Below are 26,142 nucleotides of genomic sequence, written 5' to 3' on the forward strand. Positions count from 1 at the left end.
GGGCCTTCCAGTCTCTCTCCCCGAGGGCAAGGCTTCCTCCTCAGGGAAGGGTCTGCCATGGGGGCCGTCCTCTGGGGCTGAGAGAGAGTGACTACCCCAAGGCTCCCAGAGGGATTCCCTGGCAGAGCCAGCATTCGCCCCAGGCTTTCTGCTAGTACTATGGGGCCATCTGCATGTCCAGACAGTTGATATTCCTCCCTCCTTCTTCCGTCTCCAACCTTGCTTTCCTTACAATGGTCTGTTACAGACTGCCAAAATAAAGCTGCTTCGGGTCTCTTTGGAGGTATGCTGTTTAAATTATGCATGCGTCCTAAGAATCCAGAAGCTGCACCAAAGCTGCACTCCAGTGCTTAGGAATGGTGTGTGGCTTTGGCGCGACCTCTGGACTCTGCATCATTTAAATAGTATACCTCCAAAGAGACCCGAAGCAGCTTTATTTTGGCAGTCTGTAACAGGCCAATATGTTCTGCTGCTAGGCTCCATTAGCCATTTGTAACTCAGTCCCTGGTGGGATCTTCCTTTCCTGAGCCCTGCTTGGTTGGACCTTTGGGGTTTCTCTCTCCATTTTGGGAGACATAATAGCCCTGTTTAAACATTGGAAGGGGTTGCAAAGAAAACCCCACAATTGTTCAAGTTTCTTCTACGTTAGCATTCCAGGCTTTGGCATACAGTTCACCTTCAGATTGCCATAAGTTGGAAACGACTTGAAGGCACGCGCCAGAGAACAGGACACGGGGCAATGGATGCAAGCTCCAGGAAAAGAGATTCCAGCTCAACATTAGGAGGAACTTCCTGACAGAAAGGGCTGTTCGACAGTAAAATAAACTCCCTTGGAGTGTAGTGGAGCCTCCTTCCTTGGAGGTCTTTAAGCAGAGGCTGGATGGGCATCTGTCAATGGGGATGCTTTGATGGAGAGTTCCTGCATGGCAGAATGGGGTTGGACTGGATGGCCCTTGGGGTCTCTTCCAACTCTATGGCCCCATACAGACAGGCCAAAATAATGCTGCTTCAGGTCACTTTTGAGGTATGCTGTTTAAATGACACACGTGTCCTAAGGGGCTGGAAACCACACCAAAGCCACGTTCTGGTCCTAAGAACTGGAGCATGGCTTTGGCACAGCTTCTGGACTCTTAGGACGCTTGCATCATTTAAACAGCATACCTCCAAAGTGACCTGAAGCAGCTTTATTTTGGCAGTCTGTATGGGGCCTATGATTCTATGAAGTGTGGCCAGGAGATAAAGAGGGCTCAGTCCAGACTGCTGTACTTTTAGTGCAGGTTCTTCAACATGGAATCTCTAGCCTTGGAATGACCACTAGCAAGCAGTAGGTTGTTTTTATTGTTGTTGTCATCATTTTTCCTCAAGTTGAAGTCAACTTAATGGTGACCCTCCATGCCATCCTGTTGAGAGAGCACCACATCATCCTGTTATCCACAGTCCTCCTCAGGTCTTGCAAATCCAGGGCCTGTGGCTTCCTCAATTAAGTCCCTTAAAGACCACACTTTTGGGACCACTGGTCTAAAGTATGACAGTCTCACTTTAGTCTTAGGAGAGTGGTTTGCTTTTGGATCCATTATTTGTCTTTTTGGCAGTCCACGGTATCCATTCTCCCCAGCACCACATTTGAAGTGAGTTGATTCTCTTCCTGACAGCTTTCTTCACTGTTCAGCTTTCACAGCCATACATAGAAAATGGAAACAGAGGCCTGTTACAGACAGCCAAAATAAAGCTGCTTTGAGTCACAGTGGAGGTATGGTGTTTCAATGATGCATGCGTCCTAAGAGTCCAGAAGTCGCACCAAAGCCACGCTCCAGCCCTAAGGACTGGAGCGTGGCTTTGGTGTGGCTTCTGGACTCAAAGGACGCGTGCATCATTGAAACACCATACCTCCACTGTGACTCGAAGCAGCTTTATTTTGGCTGTCTGTAACAGGCCACAATGACATGGACAATCCTGACTTTAGTTGTTGTTGTATGCCTTCAAGTCATTCCAGACTTATGTCAATCCTAAAACAATGCTATTACAAGCCTTTATAGGCAAGAGTTCTTCAGAAGGGGTTTGCCCTTGCTTTCCTCTGAGGCTGAGAGACTCACTTGCCATGGTCATCTAGTGGATTTCCATGCCCAGATGGGGATTTGAACCCTGGTCTCCTAGATTCCTAGTCCAACACTCAAAGCACTACACCACACTGGCTCTCCCTTACTTTAGTATTCAGTAATATATTTTTACACTTGAGGATCTTGTCTAGTTCCTTCAGGAAGGTAGGTGGTGAGTGGAAGAATGTATTGCTGATGTGTCTCTTGGGATGGAGCCAGATGGTGAAAGATTTGCAGAAGTAACAAACACTGGGAAACAGGACATGGAAGAAAACCACTGATACGATGATGATGATGATGATATTTTTATTAGTTTCACATCTGAAATTTACATGCTATGTTCATACTGTACAAATGAGTAATTATTTTCCAATAAGTACTTCCTTCCTGGGGCCAGTTTGGAGTAGTAGTTTGAGTGATGGACTATAACTCTGGAAACCAGGGTTCAATCCCCTCTCTGCCATGACTTTGGGCAAGTCACACTCTCTCAGCCTCAGGGAAAGGCAATGGCCAACCTCCTCCAAACAAATCATGCCAAGAAAACCCCATGATAGGTTCATCTTAAGTCGGAAATGACTTGAAGGCACACAACAAATACACTACTTTCCTCCAGAAACTTGATACTACCTAACTTAAACTGACTTTCTGTCAACTCTTTTCATCCTTTAGCTCTGACAGAGCTGACAGAAAGGAGCTCTGAGAGGTCAAAAGAAGGTGTAATAGCTGAATTTCAGTGAATGCCAATAACATAAGATAAAAGAGATAATACAGCTTTTCTGGAGATTCAGCTGGCTTGTTCATTGGCTTTTCTAGGAACAGCATTTTTGGAGAACGTTTTCCTAGGAATTTTTAAAGGCTCATGACATACTTCAGTCACTCTTTGAGAAAGACCTTGGGGTGTTGCTGCCAGAGTATAGTATTGGAGTTTATTGCCCAAGAGTAGCCTGAGGGTGCTTGACACAAAGGTTGAGTTTGCATGTCAGAATGGGAATCCTGGCATGTTTGGTGCATGCTGCACAATTATTTCTGCTTCCATTGTGAACAGTTAAAAATGTGACTCTTTGGATGTGACACTTGTTTAGTGTGATGTCCAAATTAATTCCGAACTATCCTTTAAGGATACAACAGCTATGGTCTGTTGTAATGGACAGAAACAAGCCAGAGTGCCAGTTCTTGCCAGGTTTGGACACCACACTAAGCACACCATGGATCTGCTGCAAGTGAAAATGATTGTGCAACATGTGGCAACACTGGTTTGTGTGTGATAAGCTTGAATTCTTCATATGTCCAGCTTTTATGACACGTGGATATGTTCAGATTCTTGTACAAATATGTAAACTTTACTGTTTCAGAATTAACAAATAAAGGTAATATAAAACACCTGCTTCTTCATGGACTCTCTCCCCCATGGGTTTAGGCGTGCATGTGCGTACGTATAAAAACATGAACAAAATTTTAAAATGCAGAAAACAAACCTACTTAGTTCTAATCAGTAAACATGTATCCAAATAAAAATCTACCCTCTAAGAAATTCTGAGTCTCATCCTTTTTAAATATCAGTGGAAAGGAAGTTCTGAGGTTGCTTCTCTCTGTATTATTGTAATCCAGAAGCCTAAATCTAGTTGTTAGTCCCACACAAAAATAAACCCACTGAATCAATGGCAACTTGGTAAGCCCACTTTTATGTAAATTATGTTGAATCAATGGGTCTGCTTTAAATTATGGCTAAATATGTTTAAAATGTTTTTCTGAGTTACTCTCAGGAATCAGGATGGGACATAAGGGAAGATACCATCTCTTCATAAGCTTAACTCACTAAAAGCAGTAGTGAAGAGAACAAATTTGTGTAAGCTTACTTGTATTTTAATCAACATGTTCTGTGTTGCAGATGATGCCCCTGATGTTGGTGAAGAAGATAGCTTCCTGGGCCAGACTTCTGCAACTCCAAATCCCCCACCAACATTCAGTTATTTCTCCCAAGTTCCTAGCAGTAGCGATCCCTTTGGAAGCATTGGGCAGCCCCCCTTAGGAATGACATCCCCACCACAAACTGGGGCGTCTGTTTTCTCTAAGCCTTCAGTTTCTCTTCCACTTCTGCCTGGATCACAGGATGGGCCAAGTGCTTTCTCAACAGCTTTTTCCAAATCACAGTCTCTTAACACGCCACCGACTTCACTACAAGGAATTAGTTCGTACCAAGCACCCCAACAGAGTGGACCCCCACCAACTGGCTTTTCAACTCCTCATGGCACGCCACAGCAAGGCTACAACCCATATCGTCATACTACTTTGAGCAGTAGAGCCAATCCTTATATCACTCCCCCACAGCTCCAGCAGAGTCAGCCACCGACCCAGAGTGTTCAGCCATCACCACCTGTACCACCTGTCCAAATGTTCCCAACTCCTGCAGGGCCACTGCCACCAGTATGATTTTTTTCTTTTAACTTTTTGGAAACTGAAAGGGGTGAATAAAGTTTAGAAAGAATTAATGGATACAATATATTTACTCCTATGTTAAGTGTATAATAATAATAATAATAGGTTTTAATAGTATAATAATAGCTGTATGCTCCAGCCTATCGTGGTAGTCAGGGTTGCTTGCATGAGAGGGATGGAAACATCAGTCAGCTATGATTGCAGCTGCTGCTGCTGCTGGTGAGTGACTACTGTGAGATTTTCACAGTATACATATTCCCCAAACTGAGGGATACATAGCTAGCTTGAATAGAAATCAGTCATGAATGCATAACTAGGTTATGCATTCATAACTGCCTTAGTGAATGACAAAATTTCATTAATTGAGTGATCGGTGGACCAGTCTACAATTATCAATGGATCAGTGCCCTCAAAATTCTGAGACTAATTGTGATTGCAGGGCTCAAGTTCTTGCTAACTTTGAAAACTTACATAGAGTAGAATTGTGATGAAGGGCTCAAGTGTAGATGTCCACAGATCTTAAACCAATTTAGCTTGGATATATTTAGTGATCAAGGATATGGAATAAAGGAAACCAGAACCATCTTGTTAGACCTAAGATTTGATTCTAGAAGTTACTTGAAGAAATGTATAATAAGCTGAGTCTCCCTTATCCGGAATTCTGAATTCTGAAACATTCCAGAAAACAAAACATTTTTCATGTGTGGCTGAGATAGTGACACTTTTGTTTTCTAGGGTATATAATACACACAAGCTTTGTTTCATTCCCAAAATTATTTTTTAAAATATTGTATAAAAATACTTTCAGGCTATGTGTATAAGGTTTATATGAAACATAAATGAATTTTGTGTTTAAACTTGTGTCCCATCTCTAAGATACCTCCTTAATTATGTATAGCAAATACAGGTATTCCAAAATCCAAAAGAATTCTGAAATCACAAACATTTTTGGTCTCAAGCATTTTGGATAAGGGAGACTCAACCTGTATGGTCCAGAGGGCAAATAGATTTTGTGGATGGCCTAATGAGGAATTAAAAAGAGTACCGTAAATCTTTAAGGAAATCTCTGTAAACATTTAATTTGTTTTATTTTCAGTTTTCTTCACCACAGTCAGCAATGTCACCTCAGGCCTCCATGCCAGCAGGTGCATTGGTGAAAGCACCTCCCACCTTTTTGCAAAACCAGTATGAACCAGTTCAGCCCCATTGGTTTTATTGCAAGGAGGTAGAAAACAAGGAGCTGTGGATGCCATTCAGTCTTCTAGATTCTGCAGCTCTAGAGGAAGTTTATAATTCTGGTAAGATTTGGGAATGCCTTTGCATCATCTTTTTTCTGTTATTGCCCTTTGGCTTTGAACATATAACAGTTTGGTATTTTTTTCAATGGGAATGTGGTAGCTGACAAGATCAGTCTTTCAGAGACAAACATGACTTACAAATTTTTAATTTTGGTTTCTCAGTAAGCATGTTAAATTTCTGGAAATTTTGAAGCAGTGGTGGTGGGGAATTCTGTTCTTTGGCAGGGGTGGCGGGTGAGTGGGGGATAGAAATAGGGAAAATTTCAAATATTCATGTCAAACTTGAACTTACTTTACTACTTTAGTCATAACATATTTCTTTCCTAAAGCAGGTAGCAGATAAAATGGTATTAGTTGGCATATTTATGTAATATAAAAACCTTGAGGCTGTAAAAGCAAAATTATGAGAATACTGTGTTCTAAAAAGAGCTGTAAATTGCTGTACTGTAGGCTACATGCATAAATTGTAGTTTTTGCTTTCTGAAAAGGGAGGAAAACTAAAAACAGAAGCCATACATTTTATAATAAAATTGAATTGTTTGGACAGAGACACTTTGATATGTTCACATTTTAAGGTCTATGTTAGCAGCATATTTGGATGTTAAGTTTAATTGAGCATTAAAAATAATAAATTTTTCAATGGCGTATTCTCATCACAAGCAGTGGATGGCACCCTGTATGTTATTGTCATGAATTAGAAGGGGTGGTAAGTGACGGACGGACACCCCCCCTGCTGTTTTCTCCCTGGTTCTTCACATTTCTATTTCATATACAGTTTTGTTTCATTTTTGTTTACACCTTTTGTCTAGATAAATAAACGTACAGCTTGCTGGCCAAGAGACTAAAGAAGAGCAGAGCAGGCTGTCCCACCACATACATACACTTCAAAAATATTGATTGGAATAACTTTGAGCATTGATTTGTCATTAAATGAAGATAAATGTCAATGTCTTCTTAGTGGTATAGGAAGATTAAGTAGAAACACATGTATAATATCTCATGCAGGGCATTTCTGACAGTTGTAATACAGAACATGATATTAAGTGAAACATCATAATGGTTTTTAAGGGAGAAATAGGCCTGGTACACATGAGCCATTAGCAGTGATATTAGGGCTCGATGCTGCTCAGCGTCCATATGCGCTGAGCTCTAATATTGCTGTGCTTATGTCACAAGGCTGCAGTCCTATCCACATGGGGTGCAGCCTTGTGAAGTAAGGTTATCCGAACGCCCAAACGCTTCTGGGCGGAAGAGATGTCATAGGGTTGCGTCACAGCATTTATGATGCCTCTTTTGGAGAGCACGTCTGTGCTGCTCGTGCGGATGCTGCAGCACAAACGCGGGGCTTACAGGGACAGTTTCTAGCTGCCCGTCTGTGCTGCCCCTTACTTGTGAATGATTATTGGTACAGAAGGAGAGATAAATGAAATAAGAAGTGGTTGCACTGGAATACATTTTACTTAAAATGCAATTTTATATGACATAAACAATGAACACTGACCTGTTATAATTTTAAATTTTTTTTGTTGAGTACTTGTTAAAAGCATTACAAAGAGAAAACAAGCCCACAAGTCACTTTCTTTTTCTAGTTTTCATGTTATTTTTCCTGTCTCCTCTTCCTTCTGTTTGGTATCTACTGAACTTTCCTGTACTGTTCATTTCCTGGTAGTTTTGGTGCTGTCCTTTCCTACAGACTCCACTCTTTACTGGTAACCAATTGAAACTGATTGGAATTCTTGTCTGTGAGAATGCTAGTGTATTTCACATAGGCTGCATTTTGATCACCACCAGTGAACAAAGTGGAACTACTGGGGAATGAGACATGCAATAGTTAGTCCGGAAATGTTACCAGAATGCCCTTTTTCCCAATAAGTAGTATTTGTTCATCGTCAAAATTTCACTATTAAACTTGAAAAATAAGGTACTTTTCACTCCTGTCTCATATGTATAGGTAAATTATTTGGAAGAGGAAGAGGCATTTTACCAAAATAACAAAATAACTATTTTATATTTCTAGTGCAACCTGATCCAGAGAATGTGGTCTTGAGTACTGATGGAGGTCGTTATGATGTTTATCTCTATGACCGAGTAAGGAAAGCTGTGTATTGGGAAGAAGAGCATTCTGAAGTGAGACGATGTACTTGGTTTTATAAAGGAGACAATGACAGCAGGTTTGTTCCTTATACGGAGGATTTCAGTGAAAAGCTGGAGGTGAGTTTTCTTACCCGGATAGAATAATAAAATAATGTTGGATGGCAACTCACTAAAGATTAGGGCTTTAAATAAAGATGCAAAATACTACACTGTGAGCTAGTGGCCATATGTGACAAGACCTGAGAACCAATTGCCCAGTGTAGCAGTGACAAAAATTACTGGTGCTAACATTTTAGAAAGTGCTAAATAAATAATTTAGTGTCTAAAATGCTCATTGTGTTCACATTAGTGATCATGTACATGCCCCTGGTTATTTGCTCATTTCTTTAAAACACATTTTGTTGTTGTTGTGTGTCTTTAAGTCATTTCCAAATTATGGCAGACCTATGGAGTTTTCTGAGATTAAGAGTGTGCGACTTGCCCAAGGTCACCCAGTGGATTTCCATGGCTGAATGGGGATTCAAACCCTGATCTTCAGAATCATAGTCCATCACTCAAACCACTATGCCATAGTGGCTCCAAAATACAGTACACATGTAATGTCATTAACTCTAAATTGTAGTGGGCAGTTGTACAGGGAGTGGGGGTATTCTCTTTCCCCTGTGAGATGAACCAATATGTCCAAATGCATCAGAATTGACATCGTGTCACTTCTCATTCACTTTTTTGCCTGTTTTCAGTCTTTTTATATTATGGGAAGAGGAGGTTCCTGGTGTGAGTAAAGTAAATTGCATTAGCAGGGCATTTGAGAATTTGGGGATGTTTTCAGGCATAAATCATCTTAAAATCAGTGTTTATTTTTTTTTAAATGAGGGGTGTTGTAGATGGGCTTTGTGGGCTAAAGAAGTAAGAGTGCAGGGGCTGCATACAGGCCACACTTCCATCATGCCTGCTGAAAATAGAACATTATTATGTTGATATGTGGTGATCCAAGGATCCAGCAGAAAGATCGCAGTTAGAACAGCTGAGGCTTGGTGGGAAAATATTTTGAGCTTGTTAGTAATTGAGAATTCTCTTTTGATATAATAGTATTGTGCTTAAAATTTGATTGCTTTAACTCACTTTCTTTTGCAGGCAGAATATAAGAAAGCTGTTACCACAAATCAGTGGCATCGACGACTGGAATTTCCGGGTGGCGAAACTATTGTAATGCATAATCCTAAGGTAATGAGGATTCTGATTGAAACATAGTGTTGCATGGTTGGATTCAGGGATGTGTCAAACTCAACACAACTTGTTCGCAAGCCATCTAGTTTTGATCCTGAAATGAGCACTACAAGTGCTTTCTATTTGGAAGTGAACAGGGCAATCCTAAACTTTCTCTTCAAGAGTTCTCATGTCAGAGTCTCTGAGATGAGTAGCACACATGCTGGCAGTGTGGAAATGAGACAGGAGCAGCAGTTTTTTCAGTTGTCCCCCCCTTCCTAGCAACTTTTTCTTTTTAACCACATGCCCTCAAACAGGGCTACTCCTGTTTGCTGACTGAAGGAGATGCAGAAGGAGTGAAGCTGGCTTGGGACTTAGGCATAATTCCTTTACACATTGGCCACATAATCTTTGCTCTTCATGAAATGTAGTACATTGAGTAGTTGCTCCATCTGTGTCATTTTGTCCATTGCTCGCTATGTTGAGTGGGATGACAAAGTCAAGTGAAGGTGGTACTCCTGCAAGCACTATCCATGCAGAGACAATGGGTCAGATAATGTGAAGGGAGTGAGACTTCAAGGGAGTGGTCTGACCCTTATATTTTGACTTCAGAATTAGTTCTCAAGAGGACATCTGGCTTACAGGGCCATTTTTGTTTCCAGTCCCTGGTTTCATTGTAACCAATGTGGGGCAGAATTAATTTGCATGAGATCCAGAACTGGTATTGATTCCAGCTGGGTTGTATGTTTGTCTGAGGACTAGAAAAATGGTCAGTTTTTTAAATCCACCCCACCCACCCTCCAGCATGCCTGCATGTTTTCCTTCCTCTCCAACACTGGGTACAGACAAGCTATAGAGGATTCCTCAAAAACAGGGATGGAAAATGGAAGGTCAGATGGTCTCAGAGGACAGGCACTTCCATCCACCCTTGCAGACCACAATTGCATAAATCCTATAGCCCCCTGGGATGCTGTCTGGGAAACCACAGAATTGCAGTGTAGGAGACATTAAATCAATAGTTTATGCATTCTCTGTACTCCACATATATTCTGCATAGAGATCATATATTTTCCTTTAAGTAGAAGGAACATTTCAGTGGAGAATTCTTCCTTTCTCTCAGATTTTTTACTTTTGATGGAACCTTGATTGAATGAATACATTTTCACCAACATCGCAATTTTAGTTTCTAAACTATAGAATTGAATGTCATTGAAATATTTATCAACACAAACTTTAAACAGTTTTTTTGGTTACAATTTCCAAAGTGATTTGGTTCAAGTTATGTGCCAAGGAAAACTGCCTCTTTTACTTGGAATTTTATTTGTATTGTATGAAACTTAATCTACATCAGTGGTCTCCAAACTGTGCCCTTTAAGAGATTTTGAACTTCAGCTCCCAAAAGTCTCAGCCATGTTGGCCAGTAATCTGGGATTCTGGGAGCTGAAGTCCAACATTCTTTATAGAGCACAGTTTGAGGACCACTGTTCTATACAAATATTCATAGGGTTGCAGTCTTCATTATGTTCCCTTTATACAGCTTAGATGATAGTGTATTACATGTTGTGTACCTTTAAATTAAAATACATATAAATGTGTTGTGTTGTCACATATTAACTTTGCAGGTTATAGTTCAGTTCCAGCCTTCTGCTATACCAGATGAATGGGGTACCACACAAGATGGTCAGACCAGACCAAGAGTGGTGAAACGCGGGATTGATGATGATCATGAGGAAATTCCAAATGGTGAGTGGACTAGGATTTGTTACAAAGGCCCTCCATACCTCTTTCTTTATTTCCCCATTCTTTTCATATGTCTTCATAGATAAGAGTATAGCCTTAACTTGTTCATGTTTCAATCAGTGTAAAACACTTTGATCTGTCTCTTTCTATAGTGAGTTGGAAAACGATTCTGTGAGACCTAATGGTCTTTTCATGTATTTCTTATTTATATATGTCAAATTGAGAAGCTGCCTTTCTTTCCCAGAAGACCCGTAAAGCAGATACAAAAAAGCCTAAGAGTTTAGGAAGATAAAAAATAGACAAACAGATATGGTGTAAAAATAAATGTTGATTTAGTGGCTGTATGAGGGTATACTAACATTTGTTATTCTTACAGGTGAAGGTTCTCAAATTGACCATTTGGTATTTATGGTCCATGGGATTGGCCCTGTCTGTGATCTCCGATTCAGAAGCATAGTTGAATGTGGTAAGTTTTTGAATATGAGGTGGTGAAGGGGCAGTTGGAGAATTTGTGGATTTAATTATTTATTTCTTTGGCTGATACCATGTTTGCATTCTGATTTACGTCTCTCAAATCTTTATATACAGCTGATAAGATACATCATTGTTTATTACTCTAGTCTGTAGTGGTATATTGTCATGCACGCACAGGTTTTTAGGCAAGACTGTTGTATTAGATGTCACATAGAAGTATATTACTTCCACAGAGTTGTGTAACAGAAAGGCAGTTTTCAGTCTGAATTGAAAATTAATGTTGGTGGGAGGAGCAAGGGAGGAATATTTTCACAGGGGGTGAGTTCTAGATCTATAAATTAATAAACTGTCACTGAAAGAAAACACAGAAACTACTTTTGAAGTTACTTTATACAAAAAAGCAGTGACTGTCCTAGTAGTCAGGAAGAATGAAGATGTAATGTAAAAGGGAACTGCTTCTGAAACATTTCCCCAGCTTTCTATTTATTTATTTTTTAATGGGCAGCACTCCAAAACATTCTGTGATTTTTAAAAACCAAAATATGGTTGAATAAATGCAAAACAGGCATTATTAACCTACATGCTTTAGGGAGTCTCTGAAGTGGACACATTTTTTCCTCCATTTCCTTTCTGTTACTTTGAAAATCATGTTAAAACATATTTTTCTATGAATGAGATCTACTGTATACTGTTTGGCCAATTCTGACAAGTGTACATAATCTAAAGAAGATTTAAGAGCTACTGATTGGAAGGCTTCTGGTTTATGTTGTACTCATACAAATCTATATATTTGTATGGAGTATGGATTGACAAGTCATGGCAAATTTAGGGCCAAAACAGACCGGCCCAAAAAGAGCCTGGTGGGTGCCACGGCAACCACATGCCACAACCCACTCTGGTGTTTTGCTACTGCAAAAAAGAAGCAACAAATTGCAGCTCTTTTTTGTGGTGGCTTTTCCTGTCCTGCCAGGGTTTTGTGGCGCTATGTTGGGACGCTGTGTCTAAATGCCATGTTGCCGCAGCGCTGTGAAGCCAGCGCGCATGCAGTCAGCCATATGGCTTCCTGGCGGCGTGGCAGCATATGCCATCTGAACACCATGCCGCCATGAAGCTGCCGTATTGTGCTGGTCTGTACCGGCCCATACTTGAGAAAACATAGAAGTTTTAAATTTGTTCAGTTAATGCTATTTTCTCCTAATTTTGTCCCCTTGTAAAGTGGATGATTTTCGGACAGTGTCACTGAAACTGTTGCAGACACATTTCAGGAAGTCATTGGAGGAGCATAAAATGAATAGGACTGAGTTCTTGCCCGTTCATTGGCATAGCGCTTTGCATGGAGATGCAACAGGGGTGGATAGGTAGGTGTGTCATTTTAAAATTATTGCACTAAATGCCACTCTTGTCCAAACCATGTCTAATATACTTCAGCAGTGTTGGCTTATGACAGGGGTAGGCAACCTTTTTGAGCTGGGGGCCAGGTTGCTGTCCCTCAGACAACTGGGGGGCCGAAGTCGGGGGTGGAGCTTCCACCCTCTGGGGGCGGAGCTTCCACCGAAGCATCATCATCATCATCATCATCATCACCACTACTATCATTGTTACAGCAGACCTTTCAGCAATAAATGCACCAAAAATACACAGAAATGCACTTTGGAAAGTCACACTTCTCCTCCTCCTCTTTCTCATTGAGAGGGAATTTTGCAGAAAGTACACCAAGGGCAAGTAAATCATAATAATCATAATAATCATAATAATTAAAGTTACAGGCATGGAAATTGCTAAAATGCAATTCAAAATTAAAGGCAGCAAGCATGCACTGGCTCAACCCAGAAAAGCACAAGGTGCTGAGAAGGAATTTTGCAGAAAGTACACCAAGGGCAAGTAAATAATAATAATCATAATATTATTAAAGTTACAGGTATGGAAATTGCTAAAATGCAATTCAAAATTAAAGGCAGCAAGCATGCACTGGCTCAACCCAGAAAGCCACAAGTAGTTGGTGTAGCTTCAGCTAACCCCCTCCCCCAATGAACCAACCTCTCTTGCCTCGCTGCGGCTGTGGCTCCCTGGCTCCCTGGCTCCCTTTCTCCCTCGCTCTGCACTCCTTCTGCCTCTCCTCCTTTCCCTGCTCTTAGGGAGGAGGAGGAGGGCGGAGGGCGAGGTGGAGCCTGCTGCAGGCCTGCTGCAGCCCCTGGAGCCCTGTTGGAGTGCTCCAGGGGCTGCTCTGGGCCTCCTAGATGGGTGCCGCCATTTTGTTTTTCAAAATGGCGACGAAGTCTCGCGTGACCTTTGCCATCCTGAGATCACGCGAGACTTCGACCGCCATTTTGAAAAACAAAATGGCGTCCGGAGCGGTGGAAAAACGGGGCGATCGGCGGCAATCGGCAGCAGGACTGCGCAGGGGGCGGTGGAAAGGCCTTGGCGGGCCGGATCCAGCCCGCGGGCCGTAGGTTGCCTACCCCTGGCTTATGACTTGAAAATTGGTCACTGTTCAAGACCTGAACAAATGAAATTGTAAATGACCTGTGGCGACTGCAAATTTTTGATAATACAGTACTACTAACATTAACTTAGAGCTTCCTAAATGTTTATTGCAGCCTATGAATGAGTTATCACAATCTGATTTGCTGATTGCTGCTGTTACATCTTCTGGTTTCATTGAGTTAAAGAAAATATAAATTACTTTAGATGATATTGTTTGGAAGTGATCTTAAACTAATTGTCTTAAGAATGATTGGGTGGATTTGAAAAGCTTCACTTTCGTTTTTTGATTAACTACATCTTGTTTTCAGATATATAGCTGTGTTAGGCCTGTTACAGACGGGCTCTTCCGGCGCCCCCGTCACGTGCTAGGGGTTGGCCGAGGACCTAGCGTCCACACCGGCCTCACCCCTAGCACGTGATGATGGTGTAAAGATGGTGGCGCCCTATACACATGGGCGCCGCCATCTTTACATGCTGGATGCATAGCATCCGCACGTTGCACACTGGATGTGACGCCATGAGTGCGCGAGTAGCGCCTCGCGGCGTCTCATCCGGGGCGGAAGAAGAAGCGCCATTTCGGCATTTCTTCTTTGCTGCGTCCGGGAACCGCACGGTTCCCGGACGCAGCAACCAGCAGTGGCGCGAGACTGCCCCTTCTAGGCGGTCTGTAATGCGCCATAGTCTGTAGAATCAGTATGTAGAGAAATCTTGTAGCACCTTTGAGACTAACTGAAATAAAAAAGTTGGCAGCATGAGCTTTTGTAGACTTTTGTAGACTTAAGTCAACTTCTTCAGATGCATGTGTTCCTCGAGGAAGTAGACTTAAGTCTATGAAAGATCATGCTGCCAACTTCTTTCTTTCAGTTAGTCTCAAAGGTGCTACAAGATCTCTCTACATACATCTTGTTTTGTCTGAATTCAGTAAACTGGAGCAGATGAATGTAGTTATGAAGCTATTTTGATTCAGCAAAGTACAGTTTAGGACTGTATATAATGTTAATGTGGTTAATTAAAAGTTACTGTAGTTAATAAATTTTCTGATTTCATTATGTCCATGCTTCAGGACAGGTAAGGAAGAACATATATTCCTGATATTTTCTGTTGTGTGCCTTCAAGTTGTTTCTGATTTATGGGGATCCTAAGGTGAACCTATCACGGGGGTTTCTTGGCAAGATTTGTTCAGAAAGTGTTTGCGTTTGCTTTCTTCTAAGGCTTAGAGAATGTGACTTGCTCAAGGTCACCCTGTAGGTTTCTATGCCAAATAGGGATTTGAACTCTGATCATCAGAGTTGTAGTCCAACACTCAAACCACTAACCATTCTGGCTCTTTCCTGATACGTAAAGCAGTTCATTCAGTCATGTTGGTCCATGGTTTTTATCTTATCTGAATATACCCTGTGTAGTCCTGTGAATACATACAACTGCCTCTGTAGAATGCCAGGCTTTAATTTAATGCTGTATTAATTGGTTGCTCTGGGGCAATTCATTCTTTGTTCCTTATGAAAAAGAAGATAATAATGACTTTATCTGAGAGTTATGCTGAGGTGGGTTTGATTAAAGCAGCTTTTTATAATACTCATAATGCATTCGTATATACCTAAAATTATGGGAAACTTACTTGTTATACTGTATATCCTATGGGTATGTGTCATACGCATGTGCTGCACATAATATGTCCATGCCATGACTCTAACCTGATAGGGAGACAAGGGGCAGGCACAGCTACCAGGCCTAGCCCAGAGACAGAAGAAGGGCCCTCCCTCCAATGTATCTGCCATGGCCCTGGCCTCAGAGGGAGAGAAGAACCACTGGAGTTGATCACCTTCCTCATTGCCATTCCCTTCTCCTTTTGTGTCATGTCTTTTTAGATTGTAAGCCCAAGGGCAGGGGACTGACTAAGTAACAATCTGAGAGCATTTCTAAAGAGCAGGGTATAAATATAATACAAAATTTTAAAAAATGCAAAATGGAGTATGTATTGACAACCAGTGTGGTGTAGTGGTTTGAGCGTTGGATGACTGTGGAGTTCAGGGTTCAATTCTACTGCTCAGCCATGGAAACCCACTGGGTGATGTTGGGCAAGTCACACACTCTCAGCTCCAGAAGGCCCCATGATGGGTTTGCCTTAGGGTCTCCATAAGTCAGAAACGACTTGAAAGTACACAGTAATAAATGTATTGGATGAAGATTTTATTCTCTTTAAGCACTCTTTGGCGGGTTACAGACCGCCCGTTTAGGGTGGGCTGCACCGCCCCTTTCCCCGGGGTATCGGGGCCTCAGAGTCCAGAGCAGCAGCCGCTGAGGCCCCGATCCGCCGCTTTTCAGGCTGCGGGAAAGCGGCAAAAGGCCCCTTTCCCGCAGCCTGGAAAGGGGTGTCTTTGGGGCTTCAAGCCCCAAGGACACCCCGCAGCGGCGGGGAGGAGAAAGGGGCCGCTTGGCCCCTTTCTCCTTTGGTCCGCTGGGCGCAGCCGTGTGAAGGCTGCGTCCAGCGGACCAAACCAGGTAGGAGCTCCGAAACTGAGCTCCTTCCTGCTCCGCGCTAGGGGCGCACTAAGCGCCCTGGCGCGGAGCGAGGATGTCACGTCCGCCCCGCCCCGTATAGAGGCGGCGCGGTTGTGATGTTGTCATGACGGTGGCCATGTGGAACGGCCGCCGCCATTTTGTGCGTGTGGAGCGTGCACTAGGGTTAGGGGTGTGTGGAAGCACCACCCCTTTCTAACCCTAGTACACGCTCTGCGCGTACTTTCTGGCCCATTTGTAACGGGCCTTTATTATACCTGCTGTACAGACTGAAGAGGGCTTCTTAAAGTGTACCAGGAAGTGGGTTGGTGTCAGCAGTCAGTTATTTAAACAACCAGGTAGGTATAGAGGTCTTGAGGAAGATATCTTTATATTTCAGCAGGCTGGAGTTACTTTGAAAGCTTGAAAGGTTATCTAAGAAAACACCTGTGGCAATTGTTACTAGAATCCTCTTCTAGCAAAGAGTATTAAAATTATACACTCCCAAAATCTATTCTTTTATTTTTATTTTTTCAGGAATATAAAAAAAATAACATTGCCAACTATTGGACGACTGCGTCACTTCACCAATGAGACTCTACTTGATATTTTGTTTTACAATAGCCCCACCTACTGTCAAACAATTGTGGATAAAGTAGGATTGGAGATGAACCGTCTGTATGCACTTTTCATGAGCAGAAACCCTGACTTTAAAGGAGGAATCTCTGTTGCTGGTCATAGTTTAGGTAATTCTATGATTTTCAAACAAGAATAAAATGATTAGCTGCTACTCTACCATGATTTGCATACAGGAAATAAAGGTCATCCTATAAAAACTTGTTTTGTCTCTCCAGGTTCTTTAGTATTATTTGACATTCTGTCCAACCAAAAAGATTGGTTGGGTTCTGTGGTTAATTCTGTGACTCCTGTTGCTGCCAATGGTGTTTTGATGGATGTGGCTGAGAATGAACCTCAGGTATTTGTTTTAGTAAGCAATTTCCATAAAACAATTATGATTGTAATGATTATTCAAGACCTTTGAACATTCTTCAGGTATTGGAAATATGCAGCCAGTTAAGTTTGCATCACCTTCATTCTTGAAATGTTGCCTTATTCCGTTCCATTTCATTCTATTCTAAGTGTGTGTGTGTGGGGGGGAGGGTACACAGATCAGACAGCCCTCTACCCATACATTTGTATTAACTCAAGGGTGAATTACAAACATGGGAGAGCATTTTTCTCACACAGTCATGCTTATAAGCTGAAGTTATATGGGTATAGTAGATGGATGGAAGTATCTCCTCATGGCACTCCCATTTTCCTCTTCATTTAAGCAGACCTGTTTTCCAGATATCAGAATTTCTATCTGAGGATGATGAACAATGAACAGAGTCTGCATCTGATGTGGTTGGTTGGGCTTCCTGTAACACCACATCTCAGATACAAGGGCCTGAACTTGCAATCCTCTGGGTGCAAAGGATATGGTCTATAGCTGTAGTATCGCTTTTTACTATGGTGGATTGACATTCGTACTAAAGTTTATACTCTCACTCTGTTGCATTTGAATGTTGAGCTATGACCAAAATGTGAAGTAGCTGATTATTTAGTAAGATGAGCTACATGCACTCATATGTTTTTATGAATTACCTTTTATGCTAATGTAGTTTTTCTTTCTTTGAAGATGACGTTGGATTCTAATTCTGCTGGTACTGTGCCATCTCTTTCAAATGATGAATGTGGTGATCATGCTATGGAAGATGACATTCCAACCTTGCAGAGAACTCTGGAAATGCTTAGCTTATCTGAGTATATAAGCACATTTGAAAAGGAGAAGATTGATGCAGAATCTCTGGTATAGCAAACAGTTTAAATCAGCATTAAGGCACAGCAAGTTAATACTGCATGTTGATTTCATGTTGAGAATCTAAAGTTGAGATGGAAGCACTTAAGGGTATGGGTTTTTAAAAAATCAGATGTTTGATAATAGAAACATGAGACTACATTTTGACAGGAGTGAAGTGCAGAACCCATACAGACAAGTGTGGGTATGCATATGTATGCTCCTCCTCCTCCTTTTTTTTTGTCTCAGAGAATGCATGAGAGGCTTTGTGGTAGATATGGCAAGTTATCAGAAAATAAATTATCATGATTACATGGACATATCCTAGAATGGTATGGCCCAAGATGAAATGGATGTCAACATAACACATTTACTCTGGAGCAGCATTTCAGGATATAAGATCATATGTTTTCCTTTGGAATTCAGTGGACTTCCACTGTCTCACCTTTTGGCATGAGGGACTGGGTGGGGAGATCTTCCTGTATCTATTTATATGCATAAGATCTTCCTTTGTCTAGCTATTTGGGCATCCTATGTAACTCCCTGCATTCACCCGCACGTTTGGCTTCTCCTCAGGCTCAAGAGTCTATATGAACTTCAAGAAATGGTGGTCTCTACAAGGCACATGTGACATGGATTAGGGTCTTCTACAGGGGTGTCTTTCCTATGAAATATGTTCTGCACCCATTAATTATCAATAAATCTTACATGCCAGTGGCTTTGTCTGACTCTGAATATTCTGGGATTTATTTCAATGTGATGGTCTGGATGAAGCTTCTAGATTAACACAGGATTGCATTTAGAACATTTCCATACAAGGGCAGATCCCAATTGGACCAGGAACCTTCCTCATGTGGAAGATTTCTGCCTGCCTTGGCAATGGAATACAGAGTAGCCTACATGATCCCACAGTGCATGAGTGTCTCTGTCTTTTTGAGAATCTCCAAGGGTCTTTGGACAATATCTGAAATGAAGATCTATGAGCAAGGTGTGCATAAATGCAGTATCCTGTACAAAGGTTATCAAACTGCCAGATTTTCCTCTGGTCACACTCTTCCAAGAACTATTCAGTAGCTCTATAGGGAGATTCATCTCAAGATGAAGGTGATGTATAGCATTCTTCTCAAGTGGTCTTAATGCTGAGACTTTCCTTGTTCACCTGTCTGAATTTAGTACTTATCTTTAATTCTCTGTATAGAGGTGTGCAAGGTACAGTGCTTTATTGGGGCTTACAAGCTAGAAATATCCTCAGGGGAAGTAAATAGAGGCAAATATTAATGTGGTAATAATATGGTGTGATCAATTACACACATTTAGGTTTAGTTACACTAGATTATTCTGGTACACTTTGTATTTTACTAGGCATTATATTGTAAAAGTATGGAAGTAGGAAGAAATTATCTCTGTCACTTTAAAGAGACAATAATATTATAATGTTATGTTCTTCATTCTGTTTTTCAAAGCTGATGTGTACAATTGATGACCTAAAGGAAATGGGAATACCTCTTGGGCCACGAAAGAAAATTGCGAACTTTGTGAAAGACAGAGCAGCCAAACAGGTAGGGACTGTTTTGCAAATCAGACTTATCTCTATAAATCTGTTTCTGGCAATAAGATTTCATTGTCTCAGAATAGCTGAGAGGAATGCAAGACAGACATTCCAACACTTCTTTTGTTTTTCCTGCATTTGTTTTTCCTATCTTAAAGAACAACTTTCTCCCAAGTTGCTATAGATTATATCAAGGCTTTAGCTTCTAATAGAAACTTTTTATATGTAGCCCAGTTATCTGTAATGGAAACACTTTTGTTTGGTTTCTTCAGTGTTGCAAAGGCAAACTAGCACAATCGGAAGTGATTGGGACTGTCATTGAAGTCCCTTATCCTACTTACTAGAGATTGGCATGTTGTGTTTTTCAACAGTCCTGAAAGAGTAAAACTAAATATCATGTCTTTCCTACCAACAGTGCAAGTTATTTGTGAAAACCATTCAGAATGCTTGTTGGGAACAGTCAAGTGCTAAATGATTTGGGACCAGAGTTTTTGAAAAACTGTTTGTTCCTTGTGAACCTTATTTGTATATTAAGTGCCTCCATGTTCTGAAGGGAGAAGTGTGGCTTTGAAGGAAATCTTTGGGACCAAAGCAATGTTGTAGGATTGACTCCTTAGTGATTTTTCTCAGGCACCTTAACTTTGCTTTTCTTTAGGCGCCTGTTGAAAATTAAGTTGTATGCCCAAGCTCTCAGTAGATTTGACTCACTTTAGTGTGTATGCAATTTTAAGTTGAGGTAACTGTTTTGAAGTTATTATTGTGCTTTATTAAGTGATTATAAGCTGCTGTGAGAACTAAAATATAATTGGAAGATGAGTGTGTGTGTGTTTGTGTGTGTATGAGAGAGAGAGAATTGGATAATAAGAAAATGCACTTTGAATTTGTGGAGACTAATTATTTAACAAAATCCATTAGAACAAAGTTTGATAGATTTGATTTCATTCCCAAGTCTTTACATCTTTTGATTCAATAGGAACAGAAAAAAGCAGCACTGGAGAAAAAAGCAGCAATGGATGCCTTGATACGGAACCAAGAAAAAGCTGCTCAAACCACAAAGAAAATGGCTAGTTTTGCTCCATCTCCAGAAACTGGTATACCTCAAGATCCATCCAAGAAGAAACTTCCAGTTGGAGCTTCAGTTTCATCTGCAAATATAGACTATGAATATTTTGAAGTGGGTACTGGTCAGGTAAGTTTCATGAAACAATCCACTTTATTGCTAACTGGTAGAACTGCTCCGATTTTTTTGCACATTGGCCTTGCCCTAGTCAATGATGCAATGCTGACAAGATAACACAAAGGGTAAGGGAAAGGCTTTTGTTCCAGTGAATAGTGTAGAACAGGTGTAGGCATCCTGGTTCTCCATATGTTTGTGGTGTTCTCATCAGCCCTACCCATTATTATTATTATTATTATTATTATTATTACCCATCATAGCCGATAGTGAGAAAGTAAGGAATTTGTAAAGCAAAACATCTCGATGCCCACAATTGCCCATCTTTCATGTTAAAGTCACATAATAATAACAACAACAACAACAACAACAACAACATTTATTTTTCCCACCTCTCTTCAAGGCTCAAGATGTGATACAACATTTTAAACTACAAAGCACAATTAAAAACACATAACACCAGCAGTTAAAATAAAATACATTCATATAATACATTCTTTAAAATATACCAATTGAAAAGTCCTGATTTAAAATTGACTGGGTAGGCCTGCCAGAAGAGATACAGTGGCCTGTTACAGACTGCCAAAATAAAGCTGCTTCGGGTCTCTTTGGAGGTATGCTGTTTAAATGATGCATGCATCCTAAGAATCTGGAAGCTGCACCAAAGCTGCACTCCGGTGCTTAGGAATGGAGTGTGGCTTTGGCGCGACCTCCAGACTCTTAGGACCCATGCATCATTTAAATAGCATACCTCCAAAGATACCCGAAGCAGCTTTATTTTGGCAGTCTGTAACAGGCCAGTATTTCACATGATATGCTTGTGTTGCTGAGTACCGTATATATTTGACTAAAAGTCGACCTCGTGTAATCTAGTGCTCAAACCACTACACAACACTGTGCTTTAATTGGGCAGTATTTGTAAGGGTGCAGACTATTTGAATTGTGTTACATTTATTGGTCAATAGCAAACATTCTAGCACGGCTGACTGGTGGGCATTGTGCAGCTGAGGGTGGGTGGACCAGGAATGCTGGCCTCCTCAAATTTTATTGGACACTTGTGTGTTGGGGGGGGGGGAGGAGTTTGGCAGGATGCAGAAGAGGAAAAAATGGCAGATGGAGAATGAGCTGTAGAGATCTGAGAAGTCTGGGGAATAGAAGAGCTGAGAAAGAAGGAACAGAACTGATTATGAACTGAGGCAGTTACAGTAGATCGTTGAAGATGGCAGGCCTCCCATTCGCAACAGAACAATACACATGCAAATTACTCCTGCCTTCCCAGGTCACACAATATATATACCCAACTCCTTTCCAGGCAAGCATTCTCTGATGATGCCAGTCACAGATGCTGGCAAAACGTCAGGAAGAAACTCTTCTAGAACATGGCCACAGAGCCCAACCCCCCCCCCCCCCCCACAAAAATCTATAGCAGTAATAGAACTTATTAAAATCTGTGGCATGTTAGGAAGTTTATTAGAAAGTTAGGTAACAATTGAGAAATACACACAATTGCTTGTTTTTAAACATTTCTTTGTTTTAAATATGTAGGCACACTACTTAAGACACAGTTAAGGGTTTACGGTAGGAGTGGCGTAGCGATGTAGAGTGGCTATGTATTGGGAAAAGGCCAGTATATAAGACTGATTTGAGACATCTTGATGGTAGTGGCAGGGTCTTATAAGGGCGGCACATCACAGGGACACAATATATTTATATCTATTTAAATTTAAATCATGTAAGCAATTTAAGTTAAAACCAATAGCATTAAAATGGACTGGCTGGGAACTGTTACTAACATTTTTGCTTTTTTGCTTCTAGGTCTCTGTGGTGTACAGTTCACTTGACTTTGAGCCAGAAATTTTTTTTGCCTTGGGTTCCCCAATTGGTGTATTTCTCACTGTAAGAGGAGTGGAAAAAATTGATGAAAACTACAGACTTCCCACCTGCAAGGGATTTTTCAACATTTATCATCCGGTTAGTGGCAAATACATTGTTTCAATCTCTTGAAGTAGAAGGGCTACAGATTAGCTACTCATTTAATTCCTGACTGCATCTTTTTAAAAGCTTTGTAACCCTAAGGGGATTTTCATGGTCAGATCTCTTCAGAGGAAGTTCGTCATTGCCTTTTTCTGAGAGATGTCTTACCCAAGGTCATCCAGTGGGTTTCTATGGCTGATGAGAGATTCAAACCCTGGGCTCTAGAGTCATATGAGAGCTAATGTGGCATAGTGGTTTGAGTGTTGGACTATGTCTCTGAAGAACAGAGTTCAATTCCCACCTCACCCATGAAACTCTGGGTGACTTTGGGGAAGTCACATGCTCTCAACCGCTGAACAAATCCTGCTAAGAAAACCCCATGATAGGCTCACCTTAGGGTCACCATAACTACTTGAAGGCACTCAACAACAACAACCCTAGAGTAATAGTCCAGTGCTAAAACCATTACACCATGCTGGTTCTTTCAAAAATTTAGGGAAACAACTTGTTAGATTAAAATTGATTTTTGGTACTTTTCCCAGGAACAAGAAAGAACTTTGCTTTCTATGAACTGCTGTTCATTGAAATAACTTTTATAAGTTTCAATCACAGCTAGGAAGTTGGGGTGATTTCAACCTGAATTTAGGATTTTAATGGTATTTACTCAATATTATTTATATTCTTGTTTTAGTTGAGTCTTGTACTTGTGAGATTATACTGTGTGCCAGGTGTACATGTTAATACAAAAATCCTGTTCCCATCTCTCATGAGACTCCTTTCATTACTGAACTTCATGAAGCTGGGGATTGTCCTCAGAGGGCATTTTCTAAACCCTGAGTAACACTGATGTACTTACATGAGAACTTGGCCTATTGAATTAGGGATTATGTTCTATAGCAGAATTGAGTAATTAGTTCTTAACTATACTGTATTAGAAATGTTAATTTGCAAATTATTGGAAGTAAGAGCATTCCACAGTGTGTATCTGTAGCTGTAGACAGATCAGATATGAGAGTTATACATATAATTTGAGCTAATAGAAGATCTTGGATATGTCCAGTAGAAAGGTTGCCTTTAAATGGCAGCTCACCCACCCCAGCTCTGTCTGTAACACCTTGTTTTAGAGTCCCTTCAGTACCAAGACCTGATTGCAATATTTCAGTGACACATGTTGGGGGGGAAAAAACAGAGCACCTTTGGTTGTGCAGTTCTTTAGACAATGAATGTATATATTGGGCATAAAGAATTACAATTATTATTTTCTCTGTTCTTGTTTTTCCAGCTTGATCCTGTGGCTTACAGGCTAGAACCAATGATTATTCCTGACTTCGACATAAAACCTGTTCTCATTCCACATCATAAAGGCAGAAAAAGACTTCATCTTGGTAAACAAAGTGTATTCAAATATTTTCTTCTACTTGAGAATTATAGAAGTAGTATTCAGAGTTTTTATGCACAATTGGAGGAAACTGAAAAAAAGATTATGCATGCTTGGAGTAGAATATTTTTGTTATGCAGTTTGTATGATTTGACTTCCCATTCTCAAACAGAAAATATTTCTTAAACCATTTCTGCCAAGCTATTAATTTTTGCAGACTGAGTCTTGGGGAGAGATTATATTTTTAGGACTGTTGCATGTCTTAATATGGTGGGTAAAAACTTACCATATGTCCTTACATACATGTTTATAGCTGTGGCTGCATGTACCATCTAATACATCTATTATAGCTCCCAGGAACCTTTAGCTACTTTACATGCTGCCTGCAAAATCTTAGATGGCTGTACTCTTTTAATCCTGCTGTTCACATGATCAGATGTTAGCTGGGCTGCAGGGAGACAGGTCCAGAACAAGGATCTCAGGGGCTTTTGCTAGCATGTGGCTTTTATTCTGCTGGTTTCCCAGTGATCTTGACACTGCCACAATTTTCTATGTTGCTGATAGAGGTAGGGAAGTAGCAGTCTCAGTGGGAAATTGCTTTAGTCCTGACATGGAAACAGCTTGCCCACTCTCTGTGCAATTCAGATCACCAGGAAGTGGGGAGGCTTACATTTTCCCTAGCAGTGCCTGTGCATCCTTGTCAAATGTTATAGGGTTAATTATTTAGGGGCATGCCTATGATGTGTAGATTTCCCTATGGGCCATTTTCTTCCCAATTTCCAAACAAAACAAGACAGACTTCACAACCATAGATCAAATACCTGTACCTACAGAATGTGTCCAGTTCTGCCTGGAATTAAAAGTTATAGATGTTCCATCCAAAAGCAAACTCAAATAATACTTCAGTATTATGAACTGAAATTTTTACATGCAAGGACACCTTTCTAACCTTTGGTTTAACAGAAGAGTTTCTCCCTAAAATACAAAAAAAAAAATATGTGGGTGGTATCTAAAATACTAGGAGGACCTGAGTTTCCTTGCTGTGGGTGGTGAGTGCATGATACAGGAGATAACATTTTTAGTATTGATATAGTCTTTATGATTATTACTAGGACATCACAGTTTCTGTAACTAAATTATGCTATATATACAAAAAGGTGAAAAATCAGAGTGGCATTTCATCTCTTAATATTTTCATGAATACGTATCACTCTTAAAAGTACTAGTTGTCATTTTATATCCTGACCTTTATCTAGTACTGACCAAAGTTTATGAAATTGTTTCTATTTCTGAGAATTCATGCATGAGAAAGTATTTCAAACTTCTGTCCTGAATCAGCATGCTTACATTGATTTTTGAATATAAAGAACAATGCTGCAAATTGTGTTTTTCCTGAAGATGGCAGGATAGCTTATTTTTTAAACAGATATTTGCTCTCTCTCTTCCTCTTTCTCGCCCTGTGGGTATGTGCCTTGAAGTTGCCTATTGATTTATGGTGACTCCATGAATTTCATAGTTTTTTGTGTTTCTGTCTAAATGTGCTGTAAAGCTCATAATGCAGCAAACAGGTGCCTCTTGACTAATATATATGTCCGTATAATTTTTGTGGAATTATCCTTTTTTCAGAATTGAAAGATTCTCTCTCTCGTATGGGATCAGACCTGAAACAGGGTTTCATCAGTTCTTTGAAAAGTGCTTGGCAGACACTTAATGAATTTGCACGTGCTCATACCTCCTCTACTCAACTCCAGGAAGAACTGGAGAAGGTGGCTCATCAAATTAAAGAAGAAGAAGAAAAAGATGAGACAGAAGGTTGGTGGTACATAGCTCTTATTCTCCTCAATAATTTATCTTTATTAAAACTAGAATGTGTTGCATTCATATTATTATTATTATTATT

General features: G+C 40.6%; 1 protein-coding gene across 2 annotated transcripts in view; it reads left to right on the top strand.

Moving 5' to 3' along the window:
* Nucleotides 1-26,142, top strand: part of SEC23IP (SEC23 interacting protein) — a 41,746-nt gene that overhangs the window by 289 nt on the left and 15,315 nt on the right. For both annotated transcript variants that reach the window (XM_089510049.1, XM_089510048.1), the window contains exons 2-16: nucleotides 3,985-4,520; nucleotides 5,629-5,830; nucleotides 7,848-8,041; nucleotides 9,059-9,148; nucleotides 10,753-10,873; nucleotides 11,247-11,336; nucleotides 12,561-12,702; nucleotides 16,865-17,073; nucleotides 17,182-17,303; nucleotides 18,009-18,179; nucleotides 19,631-19,726; nucleotides 20,690-20,905; nucleotides 22,706-22,861; nucleotides 24,147-24,249; nucleotides 25,869-26,054. In XM_089510049.1, the coding sequence (XP_089366175.1) occupies nucleotides 3,985-4,520; nucleotides 5,629-5,830; nucleotides 7,848-8,041; nucleotides 9,059-9,148; nucleotides 10,753-10,873; nucleotides 11,247-11,336; nucleotides 12,561-12,702; nucleotides 16,865-17,073; nucleotides 17,182-17,303; nucleotides 18,009-18,179; nucleotides 19,631-19,726; nucleotides 20,690-20,905; nucleotides 22,706-22,861; nucleotides 24,147-24,249; nucleotides 25,869-26,054 (2,634 nt within the window). The remainder of the gene's footprint in view (nucleotides 1-3,984; nucleotides 4,521-5,628; nucleotides 5,831-7,847; nucleotides 8,042-9,058; nucleotides 9,149-10,752; nucleotides 10,874-11,246; nucleotides 11,337-12,560; nucleotides 12,703-16,864; nucleotides 17,074-17,181; nucleotides 17,304-18,008; nucleotides 18,180-19,630; nucleotides 19,727-20,689; nucleotides 20,906-22,705; nucleotides 22,862-24,146; nucleotides 24,250-25,868; nucleotides 26,055-26,142) is intronic.

Source organism: Sceloporus occidentalis, unplaced genomic scaffold, assembly GCF_023333645.1.
Source record: "Sceloporus occidentalis isolate IW3139 unplaced genomic scaffold, rSceOcc1.0.p SCAF_2, whole genome shotgun sequence".
Classification (NCBI taxonomy): Eukaryota; Metazoa; Chordata; class Lepidosauria; order Squamata; family Phrynosomatidae; genus Sceloporus; species Sceloporus occidentalis.